Below are 24666 nucleotides of genomic sequence, written 5' to 3' on the forward strand. Positions count from 1 at the left end.
ATCTGATCCAAGGGTGGGTAAGTCAAAACTGGACAAGCTCTTTCAACAATATAAAGGATTCTAAGAGTTGTAGGTACAGCAACTTAGAGGTGACATATCTGCTTCCACACCAAAGACTTCTTAAAGTTTTTTTTTAATGAAATAAGAACATACAAATATAAGGAATCAAAAGAAAATTTATATTTTGAAGAAATCTGATTTTTGTGATTAAAGCTAATTAGTACATTTTATATACTATAAAAATATGTTCAGCTTATTTTCTTGAAAATGCTATAGACTTTATCTTCTACAACAAAATAGCTCATAAAAAGCATTTTTGTTTTCAGCCTGTTCTTCAGTACAGCACTTTAGTTGTATCCTGAAAAGTGAAAAAAATACAAATATCTTTTTTAAGTAGTAGTAACATCCAGTGTGGTTTAAAATATGTTTCATTCATTTAACATTTCTAGTATTTCATGGTATGGTTAATCGGGCAAAGGTAGTATTTAAAAAAAAGTATTTCAAAGTTTACCAGTGTACTTTTAGAATCAGTAATGCACTCTTTTTGTAGAACTGGGGAGAGAGAATAGTGGTGCTTAAACTTTGTATTTTTCACACTCACGTTATCATTTAGTGGAACTCTGTGACCATCTTACAAATAAAATAGTGTCAATTCAGAATGCAAAGTTATAAAAATCCCAGCGTTGCATTTCATTAATAGTTAGTATGGTGTGAATGCATGCCCTTCAAATTCCTATGTTGAAAACCTAATACCCAGTGAGATGGTATTTGGAGGTGGGGCCTTTGGGAGGGGCTTAGGTCCTGAGGGTGAAGCCATCATGATGGGATTAGTGCTCTTACGGAAGAGACCCACAGAGGTCCCTAGGCCTTTCCACCGGTGAGGACACAGTCTGTGACCTAGAAGTGGGCCCTCACCTGACTGTGATGGCACCCTGATCTCACACTTCCAGCCTTCAGAACTGTGAGAAATAAATTTCTGTTGTTGATAAGCCACTCAGGCTGTGGTATTTTATTACAGTGGCCCAAATGGATTAGGACAATGGTGTTTAAATCACCTTATGTTTTTTAAAACACCTTATGCTTTAATGGAAGAATGACAGATTATTTAGGAGCCAAGGAGAAGACCCTTATTGACTTTTCTGTCTGGCGAAAAAAGCCCTAAAGAAAACGCCAGGAACAATATCATTTACTAATGATTTGAAAATGGAATTTTCTGAATTTTACAAAATCCCGAAGTTAATCAGGAGCAAGCAGGCTGAAAGTCAGTGACGACAATTAGAAAACAATGCATTTAACAAGGAAATAGAAAAAGCACGAAGATAAAGTAAGCAGCCCTTACACTTTATATTTTAATGCTTCTGAAAAGAAACAAATTTAAGCAATGCCTCTAATGCTATTATAAAATGGACAACTGGTTTTACTTTTATTAGAATTCTGAAGATAAGAAAACTTGCATAAAAATAAAATAACTTGTGTGCTGGTCATTTACCTATGGTCCCTTAGCTCCAAACCCACCCTTCCATGTTCAGCTATAAGAGACCAGGACTGAGTCTCTTCAAACCATACTTCTCCCTCAACAGCTGGCTCCTAATTAACTTCTGCCATTGGGAGGAAAGAAAGGATTATTCCTTTCTGTTTGATCACTGTTCTTGAAACCCACAACCTCCAGTTTTTTCTGCCACTTTGAACCAGCCTTGACGTATCCCTTCATCCTGACCTTACCTATATTTAAATTTAAAATCTAGTCTTAGCTTTTATTCCTCAAAATTCTTCAGTATCCTTTTAAAGTACTACCCCATCTCAAATTCTTCTTACATCCTTCTCTTTTAACTTTGATTTTTACTCAAATATAAGAATCTAACTAGGTATCTCATAATTTCAGACATTTATCTTCTTTTGATATTTGGAGATCTGTATTGGTTCTATATAGATCAATAATGATTTTTTTAATTTTATTTTTAATTGGGGTGAAATCCATAGAACATAAAATTTTAATCATTTTTAAAGTGGACAGCTCAGTAGTGTTAAATATGTTCACACTGCTATGCAACCAATCTCCAGAACTGTTTTCAACTTCTTAAATCTTATCAGTATTTTTAATGTGATGCTTTCATTTCAATAATCTATCAGAAACTCTCCATCATTCCCCCCATTAGATCAACTGCAAATTGATTAGTATCTGCCAATCAAAGCTTTTTACAATTTGCCTATAATACCCCTAACTCATCATTTCCCCCTCAGTAGCAAGGAGGCCTAATTCCCCTTTTGAGAATTAAAAATCAATTAAATCTCATTTTTAGCACCTATAATAAATATGGCTTGTAGTCTTATCTTCTGAGTGCTCACAATTTAGTAAGGAAGATAGATTTGAAGATGTCTAAGTCTAATAAATGTATACCACTGGAAAGGCCAAAATAATGGTATAAACAAAGCACAACTGGAGAACAAGGGAAAGGAGCATTACATGTATCAGAGAGAGGGATGGAAGAAGGGAAACCTGATGGAGGAGGGAGATTTTGAGCAGGGCCAGGCAGCATGCCATGAAAAGCAGATCTGGTGAGTAGAGGAAAGCCCAGATGGAGCAAATATGTGGGACAGCAAGCATCTTCTCTAGGAATGATTTGGCACAGGAGGCAGTCTTCAAGACTGGTTTCGGGGACTCTGGGGTTGACTGTAATTTGCATGTAGTAAGGAATCTTCGAGGATTTGACACGACATACTACTGCATGGCCCTGTGCTTTAGGAAGATAAGTAAGACAGCAATATGGAAGCTAGGCTGAAAGTGAGAAGTTTAGAAGCAGGGAATCCAGGAGGCTATGGTAATAGGTCAAGTAAGTAAAAAAGGAAAAATTTATAAGTGGAGCAGCAAGACTTTAAAGGAGGAACAGATACATGACATTATGGGTGGAGATTGATGCCCCAGAGCACCTTGAAGGGATGTGGAGCTTGAAGGAAAGAGAGAAGTGTAAGAAGTATCAGCCTGAGAGATGAGAAGGATGACATTGGCACTAACTGGGATGGGGCAGCAGGAAGAAGCACCTTTGGAAGGAAGAGATGAAGGATTCATGCTGAACATGGATAGTCAAAGATGTCCTTTTTCACCCCCACTTTTTGCTTTGCTCCTATCATGTCCCTGTTCTGGAGTACCTTTCCCTCCATTTCTACATTTCATTCATCTTTTATAATCCTGTCTGTAAAGTCCTGCTGCTGATGGGGTGACACCAACAGTCATCCCCATCCCAAGCCCACAGGGATGTCTCTGTCCTCTGAACCTCCCTAATAGTCACCATCTTTGTCTGCCTGCCAGTGCTGGTACTAGCATTTGGATTCCCTTTGTGGAACCACATCTCCACCATCCCCAGAATCTCCCTCCATGTGGGCCAGACCAGGCTAATTAGAACAGAGGATCTGGTGGCCCCAGTGATTGGCCCAAGAATGGACATGTGACCAAGCTAGGTCAATGATACTGCTTCGGGATTTTGCTGAAAGAGTTGAGAAAGAGGTTTGCTCTTTCTGCATTCAGCTGCTGGGCTGGTAGAATGTACATGAAGACACAGGTGGTACCCTTGACATGAATCTGGGGTGGGGGGTGGTTAGTAGAGAGTCTGCCTGTGAGTGAATCGACCACCAAGGATCATGGAGCCAAGAGATGGAGAGACACAAGTTTTGGATCATATCATGTGAGTCCTTAGGTCTAGCTACAGCAGAAATCACACTACGGCTGGACTTCTCAGTTAAGTGAGATTCACTTCACTGCCTAAACCAATTCGAGCTGAGCTTCTGCCCCTTGTAACTGAAAGAGTCCAACATTCCCTTCCCATTCCCCACATTCCCATGCCACTGTGTAATGTGAATTGGCATTTCCTGTAGGGTCATCTCCTCCCTACCACTGAAGCAATTACTTTCTCAATGGCCAAGACCTTGTCTCTGTGTTCCCAGTGGTGCCATGCATGGTGGTCGTGCCCTCGGTCTCTCTTCAGTAAACATTTACTGGAACCTCAGTATGTGGAGACATACATTACATAAAAGATGAACTGCACTTACCTAGATTTATGTTCAAAATCAAAACGGTGGCCATAAATGCTTCCAAGAGCAACAGTCTTCCCATCAGACAGCCAATTACTGGAGCCATTATCTGGGCAGTTGTGGCCACAGCTGATGCCCGGTCAGCACTGGTACCACCGCCACTAGACACAGACTGTTCTGAGAGGCTCAGAGTCCCGGATTCCACCCGGACAACATCATCCAGTATAAATTCAATCTTATAATTTTTTCCTAGGAAGGAAAACCATCAGAGAATTTGACTTCCTTTTATGATTTGTTTTCACACAGTCCCAGTTGGGTTTTCATTGACTTAAAAATCCTATATAATTCCTCATGAAGTATTTTTGTAAATTGAGCCCAAGTAGATTAGTTTAAGTATAAACAAGTGTAAAGAAGACCTCAGGGTTAGAGTTCCATTTGCCCATCCACTATGGGCAGGCGGAATCTGGGTAGATTTTCTTTCTGTAGCATCAGTACTTGCTCCTTAGGGGTGCCTTCTTAGTTCCCAGGACTAGAGAGAGGTTGCTTGAAAGGAGGGACAGCAGGGAAGGGAAATGAAGATGCTGAGCCTTTGTTCCATCCCTGGATACTTGACCTAGGAGTAGAGAAGCCTCAGCCTCAGTTGGGGGAGATGAGGATGGATACTGAACTTTTTATTTTGAAAAGTTTCAAACATACAGAAGAGTTGAAAGAATACTACAACAAACACCCATATGCCCTCCACTTTGTTTCAGCAATTTTACTGCATTCCACGTTTCCTTTAAGTCAGATGCTTTTTTTGTGTTGCACGATTGTGACCCTTTCTTTCTTCTTACCTCAGGTAGACAAGTTTGAGGAAACTTGTTAGATATTTTTAGAGTGTGAAACATAAAAAGCTCATCTAAATACTTTTTAATCCATAAGTCAAATCTTCCCACAGTTTTGAACATGAGATAAGCAATACATTTTTCCTTGATATGATTTCTTCTAGGACTAATTGCTATCATCAATAGTGGTTACCACATAGAGTTTGCAATCCTTGTCACAACGCTGAGGTTTTCATTCCTCTCTCTATTACCTTAAAAAATCATTTGTTTTCTTTTTTCCCTCCCTCTTTCTTTCTTTCTCTCTCTCTCAGAGAATATAATTAGATCTTGTCCACATTGTGCTTTCACAAACAACAGCAATGCATTCTATAACTTTCAAGATGGATGGTCATTGTTCTATAGAATTTTCTGCCACCATTACAATCCGTGACAATGGCATATTTAAGTCTTTCCTTTTTTCAGTTTGAAAAAAAGTGAATTTTTGCAGCATTTTTCTTAATGATTTTTCTGTGTAAAAAATTTAGGTTTTTTTTTTTTTTTTTTTTCTCCTGCAGTACTATGAGGAAGCTCAAGAGAACCTTGTCTCAGAGATGCACTCCATGAAGGAGAAATCCAGAAACAAAACCTTGGGGATATGACTTCAATCAAGCTAATCCAGTTAAAAATCCAGACATCATTAAGCAGACAGGAGCCATTCCTGCCCAAATTCCTGACCCATACAATTATGAGCAAGTGAAATGGCTGTTGTTTGAGTCATGAGATTTGGGGCTGGTTTGTTATGTATCAATAAGAACAGAAACAAGCACTGTATATCATATAGATTGCTAGGTAAACATGTCCTAAATATGATTATCCAGTAGTAATACTATTTTTATTCAGGTTGACCAAAGATGCAGCCTCAGCTGTTTACTACTTTCTTCTTCTTCTACCCTTTTCTCACCTCATTCTCACATCCCCATTTTCTGTGTTAGAAACCACAACCCATACCTCCTCTATCTGGGTGACTCCTGCTTTGCTTTTTATTGAGCTCTTAGTAGAAGAGGGTGTGGGACCACACTGTCAGGCTCCAGTCTAATCCACAAGGGGATTTCCCATATGCAGTAACTGGGGGTGGGGGGCTACCTACTAGAAAGAGTTACAAAAATGATGCTTTGTTAATTTTTTCTCATGTACTTTGTTGTTATTACAATTTTATAGTGGTTAATCTACAAACTGGCTAACTGATCTAAAGATAATGAAGAGAAGACTATATTTGTCTTCCTTACTATACACAACCAGGAAACTGAGACCCTACACTTGATGGCAGTGAGAAAGTAAGACAGTGGGCAAGCAAGCAAGCAAGCAAGCAAGCAAGAGATTAGAAGCAATGGTGGTTCGCCATAGCAGGTCAGATAGACACACTAAGGGAAGCTTATGAAGGAAAATTTACTCTATAAAAGGAGAATGATATTTTGTTATCACAATAAAACACCAAAGCCTATATAGTTATTTCAGCACTCCAGTGATCTTGGTTATTTTGGAACATTGCTACTTGGAAGCAGCAGTTTGAAGAACATGGTCTCCGGGTTGGATCTTTGCCACTGGGTACCTTTTGGGTCCACCTTCATGGGGAAGTGGACAACTTTCTTCTCACCTAGGGTTCTTGTTAAGTGCCTCATTTCCCAGAAAAGGATCCCAGTTCTCCTACCATTTAGGCTGACTCTCAAAGAATTTGGCTCTGCCCTTAACCAGCCAGTGTATAGTACACTCTAAGTACTTGTCTAGGAGCACAACTATGGACTCATAGCAGGCAGACCAAACGTGTGGTTTAGGGGATCATCAAAGCAAGAAAAAACAAAAAATAAGGAAAATATTTAGGGGAATGATTTGAGCTTTTGATATGTGTTTAATATGAAAAAAATCAGGCTATTGTTGGAATTTCTTTTACTTATTTTACTCTTTTTACTTTTATTTTGACTTTTAGTATATATATATACATATATATATATATATATATGAGAGAACAGTGGTAAGAAGTGGGGAGTAAGTACCAATATAACTTTTCAGAAGTTAGGTCCTATAAAGGTCTTAAATGAGCCCAGATGAATGGTAAACAGATTAATGGAAGTCTGTCTCAGTTATAAGCAGTTTATCCATTTCTCTCTTTTAGATACTCTACAATCTATCACCAATAGATATTCTATCTGTCAAACTGTCTTGGGCTCAGTAGAAAGGCTTTTACCAATAGAAGTTATGCTATCAACCCGTATGAAGACAATATAAGAAACATCACAATGGAAGTTATGACTATTTACTGTAATGTTGAAGATATCACTTCATACAGATTCATTGGGTATACTTTATGAGAACTCATAGGAGACATTTGTTCTGATCTCAGAGCAAGTTGTAAGTCTCCACAACAACTGGTTTGTTTACCTGATGGGCACTGTGGAATCATGATAATGCTTATGTTTTCTCCTTTGCATTGTCTTTCAGAAAGACTAGAACCCACTTTTCATTCCAACTCTGAACTCTTGCATGGGGCATTCAAGTTATATGAGCCTATCTTATCCTCCCTTTTCTTTAATTTGAAAATCTATATGTTAACTGTTTTTATTATAAATGTAATGCATATTTAGTGAAAATATACAAAAGTACACAAATGGATAAAAATATAAATCATGATGTAATTTTAATGCATAGCCTCAGATCATGTTTATTTTCCTTAACTGCTTGTTTTAATTCTATTTTGTTTTGCATATTAAATATTCTTTGTAAGCTAGATGTTATCTGACATGTTTTCTGAAACAAGATAGAGAGTTCTGATTTTTTTGTAAAGATTTACTTATTCATTTTAGAGAAAGAAAGAAAGAGAGAGAGCATGAGCAGGAGGGGCAGAGGGAGAGGGAGACAGTCTCAAGCCGACTCCGTGCTGAGCACAGAGCCCGACGCAGGGCTCGATCTCACGGCCGTAAGATCACAACCTGAGCCAAAACCAAGAGTCAGAGGCTTAACCGACTGCACCACCCAGGCGCCCCTATAGTGTTCCAATTTGTCTAATTTATTAACCAGAGTATTATAGAATGCTTTGTTCAGTTACAATTGTCCCTGTTTATGGATACATATGTGAAGGTCCAAAATAGTATTCTCACCTGTTCTAAGTAGAGTAAGGTCTGTGTAGTTGGCCCAACAGCTGCTAAATGGAATTGTTGTATTTCCACTCAGACCACTGATTTGGTTATTATTGGAGTCCTTTAGTATGGCCTTCAAAGTCAGTGAAGTAATCCCAACTGATACACAATTACCCTAAAGAAAAAAGTAGTAGAGAATTTTAATTGTCCTGTTCCCATGTTTGTTTGTTTTTTTAAGATGTGTGAAACTTCATTTTTTAAAATGCCTCATGACAAATTTAAAATCTGCAGGAGCTTCTTTCCCTACCCAAGGAGTTCACAAATACGGGTGGGCACTGGAATAAGTTCATTGAAAAGGAACATTTTCAAAACAGGGAAAGATTAATATCCATAGGTATCAGTCCAGCTTTTAAGGGGCAGTGTCATCCTCAGGTTGCCAGTGGACCAGGATTATTGAAGTTGGCCCACTCTCCAAGATTTATAGCTTAATTTCTTCACTCAACTAAAGCTTTGAGTTAGAACTTACATCAGAATCTACTGCCTTTACTGAAGGCTGCTGAGAAAATGGCTGTCCTGGCTGAGCGGCCACCGGCTGAGTGATCACTGACAGTGAGGACACAGAGGCCACATGATGAACAGGAAATGCAAACCTTTCAACTGGTTGAGCAGCCACCTGTAAATCAATGGTCATGAGTGATGAAGTGGTTTTCACATGATAAATTAGTCAGGAGCAAATTCATCTTAGCTAGGCTAAGTGTAATATGTAATAAAAAGTGTAAAAATATGTCCAATATATGAAATTAATTTTATTACAATATTTCCTCTGGACCAAATTCATGAAGCATTGTTATAAATACTCAAAGCAAAGCACATTTTATACCAATAAATAATTTTTTAGCAGATATGCTCCTTTTTCAACTATTTTATCATTTTAGTTATACCATTAAATAAAGAGCCAACATTAATTAGGAATTGTATTGTATTGATTATTGTATTGAACTATAAAGAGTTAAAAGAAGAAATAAGCAGCAATGTTTTAAATAGCTAAGATGCATTTTTCTAGTTGCCTTTTCTTACCTTAATCCAGGCAGAATCACTTGGGCTGGGGATAGGATTGGTAATAGACATGGAAGAGATATTAAACCCAAAGATACTACTGGTTTTTCCTGAAATTACAGCTTGTCCAAGAGAGCCAGCGATTTTTTGGAGCTCAGATAACTGCATCTGACCTATGGGAAAACAGTAATATCACATATGGGTTATAAGAGTATAGGATTGTGGGGCACCCGGGTGGCTCAGTCCATTAAGCATTTGCCTTCAGCTCGAGTCGTGATCCCAGGGTCCTGGGATCAAGTCCCCCATCGGGCTTCCTGTTCAGAGGGGAGTCTGCTTCTCCCTCTGTCTTCTCCTCTCTGCTCATGCTCATGCTCTGTCTCTCTCTCTCAAATAAATAAATAAAATCTTAAAAAAAATAAGAATATAGGATTGTGAGAGTTTTTCATTTTTATTATTATTATTATTTTTTTTTTTTGCATGGCTCCATCCACATTCTGGAATTCTGTAGCTTTTTCACCAACCATGAGCTCAATATGACAAAGTCATATGAATGAGCTTAGGAAAATGGAGAACTCAGTAGAATATGTTTTTAAGCTGTAATTAAAGAAAAACCAAAGGTAGATAAAATAAAGTGAATGAAAGCCTAGTGGAAAAATATATGTCTTTTAATTTAATCCTTTCCCATGCCATTCTTTATTGAGGAGTGAAACACCATCACGCAAGTGTATCATCACGTACCGTTTTTTAAAAAGAGAGTTTTAATTTTGGAATGTAAGAATAATTAGCATCATTGAATTTACACAATGTATATTAGTAAGTTCTGAAGTTAATACTACATTACTCACAAATTGTTGCTTGCTCTAGACACTGATGAATTTCAAAGTTAATTTTAATACTACAGGCAGTTTCTATTGTCTTTGTCTAGCTTGGCAGGCCCTCTTACACTTACTGGCCTCACTGTGCTCCATACCTAAGAAGTGGCAACTCTATTCATCATACTCATTTGTCAGAGCCTGGTACTTTTGCCTGATCCCTTCTACTTCATCTCTCCTCCACACCATACAATCAGTTACAGTTTCTAGATCTCTCTGTCCCCACTGTCTAAATCCTAGCCAAAGCCATCATTTACTAAAACAACTTTTGTACTGGTTTTCTTGCATCCATTCTGCCCTTCTTCCACTCCATTCTATACATTGTAGTCCGAGTGATCTTTTAAAAAACAACTGTATCCAGGATCTTTTTGGTGTACTATAAGCCTTGACAACAGTTCCTACCTAGTTATCCAGCACCTTCTATATCCAGAGGCCTGCCTTGAGGACCATGCACATTGCATTTCCTCCATTAAGGCTAAACCATGAAGCTCAGTGTGCTCAGGAAGAAGGAGGCAGCTGATCTCACATAACACTTTGAAAATCATGGTCTTAGGGAATTTCAGTCCTGTCAGTTTAACACATCTCTTTTGATTGACTCAGACCCTCTGGACAAATGATTAATCTTTCAGATTTCTTCTTCTCCCTACCTCCCCACCCCCTTCCATATACTCTTCTCCAAATGGCTTCCCAGGTATGAGGGCTCATGTGACCTAGCAGCAGCAGGTACAAAGGGGCTTCATATCCACCATCCCACCGACATAGCCACCGCTCCTACCACTTGTCCTCACTGGTTTTTGGTGGCTGATCTGACCTGCCTGCCCTGTTAACAGATTTTCTCCCACCACCTGACATGTGAAGGCATCCATTTCTGCTGACTGCCACCTTAAGAAACCAAAGTCCTTAACCTGAAGAGTTTTTACTCCTGACCAATCTCTCTTTAGCCAGAGGTCCCCTCAGTACTTCAGTAACCCCTTTCTATGAATCTGGGAACTCCGGGATACCCTGACCCACAAGAAGGCTGTGGAGAGCCAGCAAGCAGTATTACCACATGCACACCTTCCTTGCCAATGCCCAATATTTTGCTGTGAAATCCCTCTATGCCAAGTTGTAGGACATTCTTGAGACTTGAAACCCTATCCCAGAACATGTCTGAGAAACATGCCATTAGCCTGTCCCTCTGACTGCCCCCATCTCCATGTTCTTAGACTGTCTTATACCAGTCTGGATAAATCTAACAAAATATAACTGCTTAAAGGGGATAAGGAGATAGAAGAGATTGTGCGTGAAGAAATTTAGATCACATACAGGAAATAAGTCAGTTTCTTTGGACATCTGAGTGGCTACATGGCCTTACATGACCCCACCACATGTAAGGGCTTACTAGGAATTTCTAGGAGTTGGTGAACCATCTATATAGGTACCACAGAACCATTATAACTCCTAGAATAAATGAACTGACTGTGTTGAGTCAAAAGCCCTGACCCTTTAAGTACTAGGAAGTACGGAGCTGATGAAGGAAAGTAACCTATGAATGGGTAGAGAACATCATGGGAGATCTCATTACAACGTAAGCCTATACTTCCGGTTTCCTTCAACAAAGACAGTTGATCAGCACCTCCCTCCACTCCACAAAGCCTTTCCACAGGTTTACCTCTATAAGGGAAGAACCTCTCTCTGCCTAGCTGGTAGAATTCCAGAACAGTATGTAGCAGGTGCACTGCATCAATTCTTGGAAGCAAACCTCCTGGGGTCATGGGTGATGACCCCTAAAAGCAGAAGGCGAGAACTTCACCCAGTATCCAGGCTGACATGTAAGAGAGCCCCAGGGGTTAAGGAAAAAGATGCTGAAGAGAGATAAGGCAGATCTAGATTTTTCTGAATCTGAAATTTATAGTTTGGAGGCTCTCTTTAAGAAAAAGAATGAGGAAAAGCCTTACTTCTGCAACTTTTATAGTAACAATGATTGGGTCATATTATTAAATGGACCCTTCTCCCAGGCCCCTCCCATGACTTGTATAAGTGAAAGGCCTTGAGGCTTAAGCTTCATTAGCTGGATGGTAATCTTCCTCTGGCATGGATCTAGGTCTCATTTTTTTGGAGATGGGTGTGCCTAGTTGAGACTTGTGCTTGACTACTGGAGGCATGGCTGGGAGTGCATGCTGGGGAGGGATGCCAAGAGGCCAGGAAAGTTCAGCTGCACCTCAAGACAGGCTTGTGCAGAACAGAGAAGAGCAGAGGAGATGCCCTACCCTGTAGCAGAGACTACAAAAACAAGAGGCAATGTGGGGGTCTTGGTATTCCGATACCAACTTAAGCAGGTAGAAAGGAAGAAATCTGAAGGGCTGAGCATTTACCTAAATGCCCCAACTGAGTCACTCTAAGGAAATACTTTAAAGAGGCAAAGATACCTCTAATGGGACAGGCGAGCTTATTTTTGTCTCTGATAACTAGAAAATGGGGATATGGAGAGTGAGGGACAGAGAAAAATGGGACAGCTGGCGACACTGATTGGATCAGTCACAGGAATGAGACAGAAGATATTCCTGCACATCTGCATTTGTTAGGGTAAATCTGTGACTTTACCACAACTCAGAATCTCCAAAGGTCTACTCTTTTCCTTAGGAAAAATATCCACAGTCCTTTTAGCTCAGGAGAAAAGAGCTTCTTTTGGTTTCCCATGGTCTAGGTAGGACCTGCCTACCTCTCAGCTTCACCTCCAGTAGCTTGCCCTTCCTGGCTCCTGCCACAACAGACCAGTCAGACCTCCTGCGGTTCTGCTCAGGTCCCGCTTCTACCAACTATTTCCTTAGACTTGAACATTCTCACCTTCCTCTTTTCATTGACTGACGCTTTATGCTTAATCTCATAGCTATAATCTCAATTACTTAGCTCACCTCTCAAATCTTCTATATTAGGTCAAATCCTCTTGTTGAATTTACTAATTGCTACAATAACAAAATAGGGGCTAAAATTCCTTCATAATTCCACAATAGTTTGGGATTCCAGGAGTAGAGTAGGGAAAGGGGTCTCTAGGCCCTTACAGGGTTCAGGACATGGGGTTGGCGGGACTTCCTGAGGCCAGGTTTACCAGGCCCTGATAGGGTCATTTGTGACTGCGGATCTGGTATTACATTCTCCCAACTCAAACGTCTACTCTTCATACCTGCGGTGTCATTGCTTATGACCTGAGGAGGAGGGTCTCCAATCTCCACTTCCACTGTGAGTCCTATGGATCTCTTCCTCCGCAGACTCTCCCCTTGTATTATTTTGCTGACACGGATTTTGTCACTTGGTATCTTTAGGAACAAGGCAAGATTTCTAAGCAGATTATGAGAGCCATAGAAGTCATCTTCTGTTACAGCAGGTAATTGGAAAGAAACAAATATGACTGCAGTGGTGTGGATTTCAACAGGTATAGTTCCTTTAACCAAAAGGTAAAGCATCTGGTAGGTTCTATCAAAGTAGTTTTCACCAAGGACAGTGGAATTCGGGTTAGGAAGGAATTGCTCTATGAAGGAAAAAAAGCCAAAACAGCACTGTTAAAAATATCTATGTTATCACAATGACCATGTAGTATTTAATATTTGTTTAAATGTAGGAGATTCTGAAAAAATTCAACATTATTCTTCCATAGGGAAGTATGCATATTAAAAACAAAAACACTTACAGAACTGGCATGCAAAATTAAAGTCAATACCATTGATCATCATTATACATTATATTTATTTTAAAAACAATTAGCTATAGATACAGTATAAATGAGAAATAAAATCAAATTATGAACCCAGAAGCCTATATTGTACTGGTAACACTGTTTACATGTTCAGAATTTTAAAGCCTTTACCAAAGGCATTTGGTAATTTAAAAATGTAAATTTAGCTTTAATAGCCATCTAGTTTATGCAGTGCTATATATCAACTCTTAAGGAGCATTTACAATTCAGTGTTTCTATTTTTACCAAGAATAAAAATATGTAATACAAATGAAGTATACACTAAAATATCTCAGAGGGATTTTATACCAATGAAGCAGGTTTACATTTCAGCCTAAAGAATCTTTGGTTAATGCAAAACAAATTCTACTAGGGAACTGATTTTGTAAAAGTGACTGAGATTTTTATATATATAAAATGAATGAATATATATATGATTTTATGGCAGAGTATCAAAAATGTCTAAGAGCTAATAAATCTACTAACACATACTGAATGCAGACAAAGGCTGAATCATATAATAGTACTGGAATGGGACATGTAGCTTCTTACCACATTTCATAGTGAGGCTTACTAAGAGAAATAAATTTAAATTTTAGGAAGAAGATACTTCTTAGGAATGTAATAGGCATTCATAGCAGTTGGTATTAAGAAGCCATTTCATTATTACCATGTATTTCTTTCATATCTACTAGTATAAGGTCTAGATGCAATTTGGTTTAAACATTCTGTGAATCTGAAGAATGTACTTCTATATTATGAATTGAAGTTGCTCTCAAACCACATTTAGAGGGGGCATGCACCATTTATCCTAGGTAACTTCCTCATGTCTTCACAGTAATGGAAGGAAGCAGAGACATACATAATAATACATTCTGGGGAATCTAAAATAATATGCATAGGGGCACCTGGGTGGCTCAGTTATTAAGCGGCTGCCTTCGGCTCAGGTCATGATCCCAGGGTCCTGGGATCGAGCCCCGCATCGGGCTCCCTGCTCAGCGGGAAGCCTGCTTCTCCCTCTCCCACTCCCCCTGCTTGTGTTCCTGCTCTCGCTATCTCTCTCTGCCAAATGAATAAATGAAATCTTTAAATAAAATAATATGTATAGATTCATAATACAGGGAAGTAATTTTGCATTCTAAGTGCCAAAGCAAAATGTTCATTTAAAAGCAAGGCTCTATCAGAAAAAATATTTATAAGAAGGTGGTAGTAATAGTGTTTTTCAGCCCTTCAACACTTAGGTAACCAATTCCCTGTATTAACTACTGTTTGCTGAGACAACTTCTATTTCGCCGATTTGAATGATAGAGTACTTGGTACCAAAAGTGTTGTTTTTAAAAAGAATTAAAATTAAAAAAAATGTATGAAAATTAGGCTGTAAATATGGGTAGTTATTTGTATATAAAAAGTGATAACACGGACTCTCGTAGCTTATAAGGAGGCAATATGACATAATGATCAAGTGCATGGCTTCTAGAGTTAGACTCTCTGGGTTCAAGTCCTTGTTCTGCCCTCACCATCTGTGTATTACTATGGACTGAACTGTGCCCCCCTCCCCCAGATTCACATGTTAGAGTCCTAACGCCCAATGTAAGGGTATTCAGAGATGGGGCCTTTGACAAGTCATTGGCCTTAGATGAGGGTGGGGACTTCACGATGGATTAGTGCTCTCATAAAAAGAGATAGCGACCACCTGCTGTAGCTCTCCCTGCCATGCGAAGAAACAGTGAGAAGGCAGCCATCTGCAAGCCAGGAGGAGAGCTTTCACCAGAACCTGACACTACTAGCACCCTGACCTCATACTTCTAGCCTCCAGGACTGTCAGAAAATAAATTTCTGCTTTTAAGCCACCCACTTCATGGTATTTTGTTATGGCAGCTCTCAGAGCTAAGGCAGAGACTGTAGCAAATTGATTCACCTCCTTGTGTCTCAGTTTACTCATCTGTGCCTTGCTCCTAGGGTTATTATTAGAATATAGTAACAATGAATTACGATATATAAAGCACTTAGAACAGTGCCTGGCACATAGTAACATTTCTGGAAGCACTAGCTACTCAGACTATTTACAGTAGAGATAGGACTGGCTCCATGGACAGTAAAGGATGTGGGTTATCCCTTCATACTCTCATGTCTAGCTGATGTCATGACCTACAGCACACATTCATATAATCGTTAACTTAGATTATGGGGCACATCTAAAAAGGATAAGAGCACATGTGTAATGGAATGTACTGGCCTTATTAGTACCCTGTTTAAGAAAAGGACTTCCATGAGCAGATATAAATCCCGGTCTTGCAAATATCTGTATGTGAGTGAGTTTAGCCTTTTCCATGTATTTCATTTAAATCCAGAATTTGTTACATTGACTTCATTATGTTCAGTTGATGTTATACTAGCTGGGCAATACTTCTGGTAACTGCCAATTAATTTTGGCTCTGACCTCTATGAAACAGAAGTAAAGCAGAGATAGGGTAAAAATTCTAAACCAAATCTCTTCTGTATTTAGGAATAACTGAACTACATGTAGAACGTAAATGTTCTCAGGGGGGGAAGGAATGTGCATGATACACAAAAGCTTCTATCTGCATGTGCGGAGGTACATAAGAGTTCCATCAGGAATAATCTTTCAGGACACATATGTCATAAACGAACACATCTTAGAATTTGGTGGACTGTGGCTAACAATATCTTCTCTTGTGCTCATCAATGGCTAAGGAACTAAAAATATTAATAATGAAACATTACAAATAATTTTATACATAATTAAGTCCATATGTAATGTGTATACTTTATTTTTCTGAGGAAATACCTGTGTACAGATGTCTATTAAGTTCACAGTATTTCTGTTGAGGGTTCCATACTGTATTTTTGGGGCAAACCAATGCATTGTTCACATAGACATCCAAACGCTGAAGTGTGGGAAAAAAAATTCCTACCACCACAGCCTGTTAAAAAATAAACAACATTTTTGTTTCTTATGAGAACAATGAAACAGAATATTTAGAATTTGGCACTTAAAAATGTCCTTCAACTATATATACCTTCTGTAAAATAGTAAAACTAAGTTTTATGGATTGATGATAAATACTGAGTTAAAATTTGTAAATGGCCTTACATTCAACAATTCATACAGATGTTATAACTTAACTCTTAATTGATGATTCTTAGTAGAAAAGCATAATGTAAGAAAGAATTATTAAAGGAGTATCTCTAAAAGAAACATTTCTTTTAAAAGATAACAAAGTTCCAATATAGGCTTTCAACTCCAGGGGCAGGAGGAAACAGGGAATTTAGCAGTGCTCTATAATGCGACCACACAAAATTAGTTAATGTTGAAAAAAAATGCTTACCTCTGAGACAAATTTGGTAGTAAGACTGATAAAAATTAGTCAAAATAACTATCCTCTCTGATTCAATTTTGTTCATTTTCCATGTTTATACTCCTCACATCTCATGCTACAGGTATAATCATAAAGTAAGGAGACTAACCTTTACAAGGGCAGAGAGAAATTAATAAGAAATCTAATAAGCTATAGTTTTGGAATCTTCTTTTGAGATTGTCTTCGGTGGCCCAGGACATTAACAGTCACATTACTTTGTAGTTATTTTTAAAATTAAGAATATTCTCTTCCATTCAAAAACTGAGGGCCTATCTAAACCAGGCCCTATTCTAGGAGCTATCATAAGTCCCTGCTCTCTTTGAGCCATATTCTAGTGTGAGGAGGGAGACAAATAAATAGTAGCAATAATAAGCAAAATATGAAGCATGTTAGAAGGTGGTAAGTGCTATGGAAAAAAGGAAAGGTAGATCAGAGTATGAATAATTGGGAGAGCCAACTGAGGTGGAGTGAACAGGCTAGGCCTGTTGGGGGAATGGGGGAGCTCCTGGAAGGGGCAGTTAGCCACCTAGTGTAGAATGTTCCAGGCAGACTCAACATCTGGAACACAGGCCTAGGTGGTAACAGGTGTGGGGGGTGGTCTGGAACAGCAAGGAGCCTGGTGTAGCTGGAGGAGTCTAAGTCAGAGAACTAAGGATGTGAGGACTCTGGCTCTTGTACAAAGCCCAGTGGGGAAATTACTGCAGCATTTGGGGCAAGGAGTGACCTGGTGTGACTTAGATTTTGAAGGTCTCTCTGTGGCTCCTGAGATGAGAATAGAAAATAGAGCAGGCAGAAGCAGAGCAGTGGGAGGAGTTGGGAGCCAATTGCCTTAATCCAGGGAAGAAATAATGTTGGCTCCAAGTGGGTGGTAGTAGTGACAGTGGTAAGAAGTGGTCAGATTCTGGATATTTTGAAAGGACACCCAACAGGATTTGCAGATGGACTGGATGAGGAATATGACCCAAAAGGAGGAATCAAGAACGGGTCCAAGGTTTTATCTCTAGAAACTGAAGGGCTGAGATTGCTATCATCTGAGAAGGGGCAGGAGTCTCTCTTTGCTACTATTCTCTCTCCTTCATCTTATCCACACCCTTTCTTCACATTCATAATACTCTGGGACTTTTGAGTCTCATACTCTTGGAAAAAAAAAAAATCTCAATTATGAGACTATCGTTTAACCTCATACTCTTTTCCCACTGACACAGTATATATAAACTTAACTGTCCCAGCTGAATTCAGTTCATGGCAAAGAGTTGATATTATTGAAGATATTTAAAATAATGTGCTGTGATCTCTGAAGTAAATTCCAAAGGTGTATTCCTGAAATACATAAATAGCAGCATGGAAAAATAAATACGTAATTCCAGTAACCAATTCTGGATGTGCACTATTTTTATATAAAAGTTCAGGTTTGCTGCCAATCACACAAATCATAGGCCTCACTGTCATGATGGGGGAAAGGTATGCATATATGTTCTCAGGCTGATGAAAACTTTCTGGACTAATGGTATTTTTAGTCATACTCTGATGATCCTCATGATGATGTTCAAGAGAACAGGGGAGGAAATAAATCCTTAGCATATAGAAATAGATGTCAATAACCAACACCTATAACTCAAGAAATTATTTCGATCTTGTGTTACCTTTTTATGGTCAACGTTAAGCAACATCAGTCGAAGATTCTGAGGACTGGTGCCAGTGAAGTAAATTTCGTAAGATTTGTTCAGCGCCACAATGCTATGAAACAGGGACAGCCTTCTCTGGCATGTGTATCCAGCACACCAGCCATGATCCTGTGGGCCTAAAGCCACATATATGAAAGTTCACATTCCATATTATGAATATTATTTAGCACAAAGTCTGAAGACTAACTGTATTAAAAATAAATTGCACAAACTGAGGGTTCTAGAGGGGAGGGGGGTGGGAGGATGGGTTAGCCTGGTGATGGGTATTAAAGAGGGCACATTCTGCATGGAGCCCTGGGTGTTATACACAAATAATGAATCACGGAACACTACATCAAACATTAATGATGTATGGTGATTAACATAACATAATAATAAAAAGAATAAAATTAAAAAAAAATAAATTGCAGGGTCAAGTTCAGCATTTACATCCATTATCCATCCACCCATCTATCCTTAGCTTAAAAAGAAGGCAGGGAAGCAACTCCTCCCTACGGCCCTTACTTTTATACTGCGTAGGGTAAAAAAGGTAAGTAAATGTATTGAGTTTGCACTGAAGGGTCCTTGAAGGAAACGGTAGGTTTATATGATTCTCTACTTCAACAATCATATTTAAGCCCAGGCCCCACGGCAAGAAAGAAAACGCTTTGATCCTTTCTCCTACCTATCAAATGTGAGTTTAGGTGGGGAGCCAACTTTCTCGGACTCTTTAGTGAGAAATATGAGGTTACAGAGTTAATTTATTTAAAAACAGAGGCTGTACTTGGAAATACGGACATTTGTATGGCTAAACCATGGATTCATTCTTTTTTCACTCACTCATTTCTTCATCAGTTAATTTGTAAATTCGACAAACTCTTAAGTTTGCTTTATATGAAGTCTTTAATCTTCCTCCATTGTTATTTTAATATATTTTTGTTTAAGACTGTGATTATAGGCAACATTGGAGGGTCAACATCATTAAGGAGCTGAGGCAATCAGAGAAATAATACTCCAATAAACCCTCTAAAAAGCCAAAGACAGTCGATGCTTTTCTACCCGAATCCAGACATTTCCCCAGAACAGGCATAACATGACTGTTGTAGCAAACTTCTCTATTTCATTTCAGTTTTAGAGTGGCTGGGAGGGGCACCTGGGAGGCTCAGTCGTTAAGCATCTGCCTTAGGCTCCGGTCATGATCCCAGGGTCCTGGTATCGAGGCCCACATCGGGCTCCCTGCTCGGCGGGAAGCCTGCTTCTCCCTCTCCCACTCCCCCTGCTTGTGTTCCTGCTCTTGCTATCTCTCTGTGAAATAAATAAATAAAATCTCTAAAGTGGCTGGGATTACAAAACATTGAGTGAGATATGGAATGATACATTTTCTTGATGTATTTATTCATTAGCTTTGCTCAATTTCCTGGCTTACTTGGAACTCTCATAAATATTTATAACTGAACTTCAATCAAATTTTAAATCAATATAAACTTCTGAAGCTCAAGTAGAATATCACCTTTCTCTTAGCATCCAAAATGTAAAATCTACCTTTAAATAAACCTTCTTTGTGAGTTTTGAAAAGAGAAAGAAATTTCTACATATAAAATGAAAAATTTAGAGTAGCAAAGCCATTTTTTAAGAATAAATGAAATTGAGTATTAAAATTTTAAAGGAAACTTTAGTGGTATTCAATAACTTTTACCTCAGGAATTTTTTTTTTTAAGATTTTATTTATTTATTTATTTGACAGAGAGAGACACAGCAGAGCAGGAACACAAACAGGGTCGGGGGAGTGGGAGAGGGAGAAGCAGGCTTCCTGTGGAGCAGGGAGCCAGATGTGGGGCTCAATGTGGAGCTCGATGTGGGGCTCAATCCCAGGACCCCGGGACCATGACTCAAGCCGAAGGCAGATGCTTAATGACTGAGCCACCTAGGCGCCCCATACATTAGGAATTTTTTTCACAATCTAATGCAGTTGCATCTTATGCTTCAGTGATTCTTTCAACATCTTCATTTTTGCGATCCTGCTATCATTTACTTAAGACTTTTCTTTAAATTGACAGTCACTTTTAAAAATTTAAATTTATTTTTAAGAGAAATGTCATGTCACTATTGTAAGTGGTAAGCTTGTATTGCTTTTCAGAAAAGAAAAATGTAAAAATAAATAGAATAAAATCTTTCTCCAGCATATAAAACAGAGCAATTTGAAAACATCTCCATTATTCACACTGACTGGTCTAAAGTTCTTCCCACAAGCACTCTGCTTTGTAAGATCTGAAAGGCAGCACTTGAAACTGGGTTGACTGCAGGCCAGAGGAACCAGGCAAATTGCATGTTGCAGGCAACAGAAGTGAGGAGAGACTTGAAATCATGTAACTTTGGGACACCCCTGATTTAGCTCATTCTATTCTCTTTAAAACATTTTTTTTTTTTTTTTGCATATCACCATTTCTTTGGATGTTCTTTAATTTCCCTGCTAACACATTTTATTTTTTTGCCATTTTTTTATTATTATGTTATGTTAATCACCCATACATTACATCATTAGTTTTTGATCCCTGCTAACACATTTTAAAAAATGAATATTTTTGTGGGGTACTGGCTATTTTGTTGAATCTCAGGATATTTCAGTCCATGTTTTGACACTGCCAGGGCACAGAAATCTTTCTGATCCAGGTTACATGCCCCTTCAGCACTGGAAAAACTCTTAAGCCTTCTTAGGGACTTACTTTTGAGCTCCCCACACTATTTCAGGGTAATACAATAAGTCCCTGCCCTCTATTTTCTGCAACACTTAGAAATTCATCTTATTTATTCAAAAAGTCCTGGACTCCTAAGTTGATCTGAATTCTCATGGAGACCACTGCCTTCCCTCTCTACTAGAGCCACCCATGGCCAGAATGTAAGGAGCCTAGACTCTGAAGCTTGCCAAGATGTTCTTGACAGTCAAAGGAATCAGGAATGAAAACAAAAAAACAAACCCCAAAACACATTGATTTCAGAATAAGTCTTAGAAGGATTCATGAAAATAAAAACCAAGTAGGCTGAACATACCTTCTCAAGTACTCCAAATAATACATTATCTGCGTTTTAATTTATATAAGGCAAATTGTCTTTTTGGAGACAATCAGGCCAATTTTTCCTTAAAATATTTATGCCACCTAATTAATATAGGTATGAAAATCAGTCAAGGAATAACTCTCCTCTTCTTCTTCTAATGGTCAATTTGGAATAACTATCCTGGCTTTCTAATATGGGAATCTACTGAAGCATTAAACAGCCCTCCTGCACATAGATCTTTTCTTACAAACAGAAGGAAAAGCAGTCCTGATGTTTGCTAGTTTAATGTGACAAATAATTTGTGAGATATCTCCATGCATGTAATAAATAGTGAATGCTTTGAGTAACTACTAGTTTGTTTACACTGAACACATACCATTAATGAGATCAACATAACCATTGCTCACTACAGCCACTGGTGAGAGTCTTCGAGTTTCTGTGTCAGAATCTAGGCTTTCAATAACCATCATTGCATATTCCATCCCAAAACACTGATAGCTCTGCCATTGTGGAATATATTTACAGGTCGAATCTCTAATAATTCCTAGAAACAGGTATATACATTTTAGAAAGGAAAAGCAATCTCTCCAAAAACATCAATGTACTTTTTCTTTTGTGTAAGATTAGTAAGTAGAAAATATGTTATTGGTTGATTACCCCAATTACTAAAAATAAAAGATATATTTTGTTTCACAAACTTGAGGACTGACAGGAAAATATCCAACGAACCTTTGTAAGGTGCTTTCTCAGTGACAGGAATTCTACTTCCATTTGGGAATGTGAGCATCACTTTAGGAATCCTGTAGTCTCCAATTCCAAATTGACTATTTCCATTCCATTCATATTCTGCTTGAGGTATCACTGAACCAGAATTTCCCAGAAAAGAGCCATCCATATCTCTAAGAAAAGATTTCCTTTTGGCATCACAAACCATGTCTACACAATCAGCTGGATTCACCTTACTGTGGGGAAAAGGCAAAACACATCAATATTTATATTTAGTATCCTTCTCCTGTTTCTAGAGAGCAGTTCAGTTGAGTGTTTGATAAGAGAGTATCCAAAGTTTTTTTGATTGATTGAATCTTATCATTTCAGAAAGGATTAAAAATGGGACGAAGTCACATATGTAATTAGTATTGAAATAAGGTCTGATTTTCCATTCTGTTGGTTTGTTATATTATTATTATTAATTCATTAACATCAAAGGGACAAGTTATACCTGTGAGATATAAAATTAGAGTTCTATTTTTTTATTCCATATTTTGTTAAATGATAGATTTCAACCTTGTGCATTGGTCGCAGTATACCAACATTGCCCCATTGAGCAGGCCAACAGTTAGTCTGTTGTGTAGGACATACAAAATCCCTGTGTTGGAAGTCTCTCCCTTCTTTTTTTCATGGGTCTTTAAAATTTATAAAAGTATTGTATGCTTACTATAAAATAATTTAAATACTTAAAGTTCAGTCCCCCTATCTCAAGCTTTTAGGTCATCATCAATTGCATATTAGTGTATAATATTATATAGACTTTTGTTTATGTATATACAAACAGATATACTTGGATTATTATTGCTATGTTACATATTTTAGTAACTATTCTGTAAATACCCAAACTGTAAGAGATGAAATACTATATACTTATTATGTAGTTCAACCATAGATAGCATTCCGCCTCCATCTTGAGCTACCTTGAGTGTTGATTGTTAACTGGTAATAATAATAAAATAGATGCTTAATTTGCAATATACTGCACATTACGTAGTATACATGGTATACAGTACAGTTATACTATGTCATGATATATACTATGGGGAAATACAACTTATTCCAAAGTTATAACAACAAAATAATAGTGGAAAGCTCAGAACTATAGGTAGTGTTTAGCATCTCTTTCCCTTTTTGCTGTAAGAGAAACATGAAGGGGTAAGTTGCCCTTTACTGTACAATAATAGCTTTGGAGATGACTTGAATAAATATTTCTGTAGCTCATGGGTTCTTTGTGTTCAAGTATGTGAAGATGCTACTGTGAGCAAGTCTGTAGGTAGAGTACCCAGTGGCACTTTTATATTATGACTTAGGGCTCTATCTTTACTTCATGTTACAAAGAAACAGAGCCTAAAAATACAGGTTTTTGTTCAAGTGATTTATTGAAGGAATTCTCTCAAGAAAGAAGGAGAGAAGCCACATAGGGCAAAGGAAAGAAAATGAGATTTCTATGGTCTGCAGACTAGCTTCATTCTGATCCCAAGAGTACCACTGGATCATCAATTGCACCCGGGGTTGCTCCCACCTTGAGACAAGGGGGTTGGCTTTTTATACTCCTGTATAAACCAGTCATTTTCCATGGACTGCAAGGAGGTGGTGTTAGGGAGGGTTTTAGCACCCCAAGGCTATTCCTGTTTGGCTAAGAGCAATTTTCTGGAAAAGAGGGCAACTGTAGGTTCTTATCGGCCAACACTTAGATCACTGGGGGACTGGGTGAATTGTCTTGTAAAAGGGATCTGGGAAAATGCCAATAGCATCTTAACAAAAGCACAGAGCCAAAGACATTATATTTTAAAATGTGTTCTTTTCTGGGGCATGTGGGTGGCTCAGTCGGTTAAGCATCCAACTCTTGATTTCGGCTCAGGTCATGATCAGGGCTGTAAGATCAAGCCCCACGTGGGGCTCTGCGCTGGCCATGGGGCCTGCTTAAGACTCTCTCTTGCCCTCTCCCTCTGCCCCTCTCCCCTCCCGCTTGCGTGCTCTCTCTCTCAAAAAAAAAGTAGTATTTTCTTCATGACCTAGGTATTAAAATTATATATTACATCTGAAAGATTCAATGATAATTAAACAGAAGCTAATAATCTAGTGAGGAGAGGCTCTATTGAGCCAAAAATTACTGCAGTTCAGTAATTACTAAATGAGGAGATGTGCAGTTGTCACAAAAACAAAATCAGATGAAGTGAAACTATTTATGAAACATTGC

The 24666-nt window shown here is 38.4% G+C and overlaps 1 protein-coding gene across 1 annotated transcript in view; it reads right to left on the reverse strand.

Annotated features, from left to right (window-relative positions):
* Positions 1-325: 325 nt before the first annotated feature.
* Positions 326-24666, reverse strand: part of PKHD1L1 (PKHD1 like 1) — a 153672-nt gene continuing 129331 nt past the window's right edge. The window contains 10 exon segments of the mRNA XM_088023100.1: positions 326-358; positions 4045-4275; positions 7982-8135; positions 8487-8633; positions 9038-9189; positions 13052-13396; positions 16410-16545; positions 18624-18781; positions 22075-22242; positions 22428-22660. Coding sequence (XP_087879226.1) covers positions 348-358; positions 4045-4275; positions 7982-8135; positions 8487-8633; positions 9038-9189; positions 13052-13396; positions 16410-16545; positions 18624-18781; positions 22075-22242; positions 22428-22660 — 1735 coding nt within the window. The 3' untranslated portion in view covers positions 326-347.

This window comes from Eumetopias jubatus, unplaced genomic scaffold (assembly GCF_037043125.1).
Source record: "Eumetopias jubatus isolate StellerSeaLion01/CBP00866 unplaced genomic scaffold, mEumJub1_p1.0 scaffold_4, whole genome shotgun sequence".
In the NCBI taxonomy this organism is placed as follows: Eukaryota; Metazoa; Chordata; class Mammalia; order Carnivora; family Otariidae; genus Eumetopias; species Eumetopias jubatus.